The sequence below is a fragment of the Glycine soja genome, chromosome 3 (assembly GCF_004193775.1).
Source record: "Glycine soja cultivar W05 chromosome 3, ASM419377v2, whole genome shotgun sequence".
Taxonomy (NCBI): domain Eukaryota; kingdom Viridiplantae; phylum Streptophyta; class Magnoliopsida; order Fabales; family Fabaceae; genus Glycine; species Glycine soja.
In genome coordinates, this window is record NC_041004.1 from 3,322,058 (window position 1) to 3,326,281 (window position 4,224).

Here is a 4,224-nt window from a genome sequence, read left to right on the forward strand (position 1 = left end):
CCTTTATTTTTTTTAATGTGATTGACACAGGATGGCCCTTAATGGTTCAAGGGCCTAATCCATGTCTGTAAGTATGATGAGTTGGGTCTTTATTTCTTCATTCCTTTTTTGGGTAGCCCATAAAGAGTCCGATGCGAAATTTTATATTTTTTTGTCATTTGTTATATTAACATTCCATTTTTTCTAAATACACTCCTCCTCACTATTATTGATACTCTATATATTCAAAATATTCCTATATCATTATTCCAGAAGGTACATTCCAGAATGATGTGTTTCAATTTTTGTATCCTAGAAACTATTTTTCAGAAAGCATTTTTCAAAAATTTAGTGAAAATAAAACATTTTGCATACGTTCCAAAATTCAAAAAGACAATCATCTTAGTAAAGTGACACAAAGAAAACATTCTAATGTATCTATATCTTACTTTTTCTTGAGTCCAATCAAAGTAAGATATCAAATTGAAGTAACAAATAGAGAGAGAATGTTTTATTGCCATGGAAGGAGTACATTGGAACTAGGGTTAGGTATGCGTTGGAAATAAAGGGGAGGGATATTTTTGGAACGTTAATTAATACTGTTAGCGGTGAAGAACTTAAAGTAATGTAAAAAAAAAAAAAAGGATGCATGTATAATTAAATTAAACCTAAGAGGAGATCATAAGATTAAACACAACAGAAATATTTTTATTTTGGAGTGCTTACATCTTTATTTAATAATCTTCGTTGGAAGAGTACAATCATTAATTATTTTATTTTATTTTTTTCAGCAGTAGTTACGACTTTTGGATTTTACATATAGCACTTGGCCACAACACACAGAGGATTCTTCTTATGCTGTGTAACTCCTGGCAACACTTCAGTATCAATGTCTTCCTTTTTCATTCCTTGTGGCAATTCCCAGTCAAAGGAATAAAGAAGATTAGCAAGTATAAGATCCAATGCAGCAAATGCCATATTCATACCAGGGCACAATCTACGACCAGCACCGAATGGAATAAACTCAAAATCTTGTCCATAAAGATCTATGTCGCAATTTAAAAACCTCTCAGGTATAAACTCTTCTGGATCTTTCCAAGCCTTAGGATCTCTATGAATTGCCCAAGCATTCACATATAATAATGTCTTGGCTGGAATTTCGTAGCCATCTAACATGCATTTTTTATTTGTTTCTCTTGGTATAAGTAGTGGTGCTGGTAAGTGCAATCTAAGTGTCTCTTTTATCACTGCCCTTAAGTAGGAAAACTTTTGAATATCATCTTCATCCAAGAAATCTTTCTTACCACTTAAACCTCTAATTTCTTCTTGCACTTTCTTCATAATGCTTGGATTTTTTATTAGTTCAGTCATGGCCCAGATTGTTGTGACTTCAGTTGTACCTGTAGCTCCTACAAGTAAGTTCTGTAAAAAGAAAACCACAGTTAATAATTGAATGAATCAATGAAAATCAATTTACACCCAAGTACTCTTTTCTGTTGCCAGTGTTAAATAAGATTTCATTTTTAGATTCATGCTTTTAGTCGTTTCCAAACTTTTTTTTTTTTCACTTTTACTTTAATTTCATGTTATCAAATAACAATGTTAATTAATGACATAACAACAAAGTTATCCAATTCAATGGTGATTCACGATTATGAAATTTGATGGGATAGTTACTTGTAATTTTAAATTAAATTATTTTTTTTAATTTTTTATCAACTAATTTGACATCAGCGACTATTTGAATATACAAGGATTACAAATATAATTTATCCAAAAATTACATGTGACTATTTTTTTAGATTTGTTGATGATGTAATAAATTTCTAAGTTAAACCGTCAATGTATAGATTAAAAATAAAAATAAAGAAAAAGTTCAAAACTTTGACTGATCAAAATTTAGATTAAAAACTAAAATATAAATTTTAAAAAGTTTAGGGAACAGAAAAATAATAAACCCTACAATTTTTGCTAAAATACACAAAATAAAAAAAAGGAAAGGAAAGGAAATCCAAACCAAGAGCACTGCTTTGATGTTATCATTGGTGAGATCTATGGGAAACGTGTTGTTCTCTTTCAGTTGAAGTAAGACATCAACTAAATCCTCTTCCTCTGGAGTTTTTTTCTTAGAATTCATGTGTTCATCAATGGCTTCTTGGTAGAACTTATCCATCTCCTTGAAATTGCGTTCAAGACGTGCATCCAGTCCCCTGAGTTTATCAATCCAACCCATGAAAGGAATATAATCTGAAACAAAGAAGTTACCCAACATAGCTTCACACTCATTGAACAACTTATGGAATCTGCTACCTTCAGATCCCTCCTCTTCATACCTTCTCCCCAAAACAATTCTACATACAATAGTACTAATAAGAGATATAAGCACTTCATTTAAATTTGTAACTTTTGAAGATGAGGCATGCCTAGATATTTTTTTTATCATCTGCTTGACCTCAAAATGTCTTATTGAGGTAAAGCTTTGGACACGTTTGGAGCTAAGGACATGGACAACACAAATTTTTCTGATTTCTCTCCAATAACTATCGTATGAGGAAAATCCCATGTCTAACCCATTATAGGTTAGTTTCTGTTGGCCTAGTAATTTAGGTCGTCCACAGCACTCAAGGTCATTGTCTTTCATTACCTCTTTGGCCAATTTTGGAGAGGAAACAACTATGGCTGGCCTTAATCCAAATTGAAGGGAAAATAAAGGACCATATTTCTTTGAGAGATGCCATAGCTGCTCATGAAGAGAAGGACTATCTAGTTGATGAAGATTCCCTATTATGGGAAGGCCTCTAGGACCTGGTGGAAGTGGTGGATTCTTGAAGGTTTTACGGTATTTGAAGAAGGACAACAAAAACAAAGGAAGAGTTAGGCATAGAAATAGAAGAAGGGGTGACAACATTTCAAAAACTTTTGAATGATATATTAGAACTCATGCGTTCAGCTTCAATTTTGTGGTATTTATAGAAAGATAGGTGATTCACCATGATTCTTGATCCCAAACTCTTATGTAACAGGTCAAAATTCAATGTTAATTTTATATTCGTAACTGGTGTATAAAATTTGATTAAATAGAGGAAGGGATCAATAGACTGTTTAAATGTTTTCATTAATAAAAACTAATAAATTAATTAACAATTAATATTTATTGATGAAAAAATTATATTTGTAACACATCCTTTGCATAAAATGTTAATTTCATTACGTGTGAACTTCTAACAAGGAACGGATAAACTCAAGAATCCGACGTCTTAAATCATAACTAATTAAATTTGTTCGCATTGATTGGTTAATTAGTTTTTTTTTTATAATTAGATTAGTACATTTTAGACTTTAGTAATCAATAAAATGGCATTATCCTTTAGGACAAAAGAAAAAAGAAAAAGGAGAAGGCCCCATAACAAAATGGATAAGCAAAAAGATAAGGCTGACATCTAATAATACTCTAGAAAAGAAATAGAAGTTTAAGTAATAAATAAATAGAGATATGTGAGTTCTGAAGTCTAAACTTGAATTACAGGTTGAAGCTAAAGATTAAACATGCTAAAATTCAACCTGGTTAGATGTGAAGGGGACTCGTGCAGAAGAAATTCTACGCTGATGGGTTAGATATAAATAATAAATTTATAAATAAAAAGACTATAAATTCAAAAATGTCAAAATATTTTTTGATAAATTAATCACTTATTCAGTGAATCCACACGCTCCAATACTTTTGGACACTTACAAAATTTATTGAAATTACTAATAACTTGTTTGGATAAAGTAGTATCTATGTGTGCTCTGCCTTAAGTCACTTTTGCCCCAAAGAGAATTACTTTTAGTTAAAATATTTGTGGTGTAAAAAAAAAAAAAAATCAACATCTGAAGAGTAATTTGTGTTTAAAGCTTTGATGCTTTCCGCTAGTTATGAGGTATATACTATATAGATAGGGAATTCTTTGGTTTTACCGAAGAAGAAAGTAAATACAATTGTACAGTAGACATTGGATTCTTTTCTAGGTCCATAAGGTTGTCGGATCCTTATTATCACAGTCACGACTTCTATTATTATTTGTGGGTTCAAGGAATTGTCTCAATCAAAATTTATTCAAGATGATAAAGATGTCTTTCGGGTGGTCAGGAGTTTTTTATTTTTATTTTTATTTTTTAAATATATTTTTTTAAATAACACGTGTTAGAAAAGTAATTTTACATTTATCATCAAAATTGAGAATAAAGATTTTGTAAATTTGATTT

General features: G+C 30.6%; 1 protein-coding gene across 1 annotated transcript; it reads right to left on the reverse strand.

The window, feature by feature from the left end:
• Positions 1–661: 661 nt before the first annotated feature.
• LOC114405912 (cytochrome P450 71A1-like) lies at positions 662–2,995 on the reverse strand. The gene is made up of 2 exons (XM_028368436.1): positions 1,997–2,995; positions 662–1,401 (listed from the first exon to the last, which is right to left on the reverse strand). Exons 1-2 carry the CDS (start codon positions 2,885–2,887, stop codon positions 793–795), a joined length of 1,500 nt encoding a protein of 499 aa, XP_028224237.1. The 5' UTR covers positions 2,888–2,995; the 3' UTR covers positions 662–792.
• Between the last annotated feature and the right edge of the window lie 1,229 nt (positions 2,996–4,224).

Excerpts from the sequence above, each read along its gene's own strand:
- LOC114405912 (XM_028368436.1), bottom strand. The coding sequence starts at position 2,887 with ATGTTGTCACCCCTTCTTCTATTTCTATGCCTAACTCTTCCTTTGTTT. Across the intron at positions 1,402-1,996 it reads ACATCAAAGCAGTGCTCTTG|AACTTACTTGTAGGAGCTAC; the intron begins GTTTGGATTTCC and ends TTCTTTTTACAG.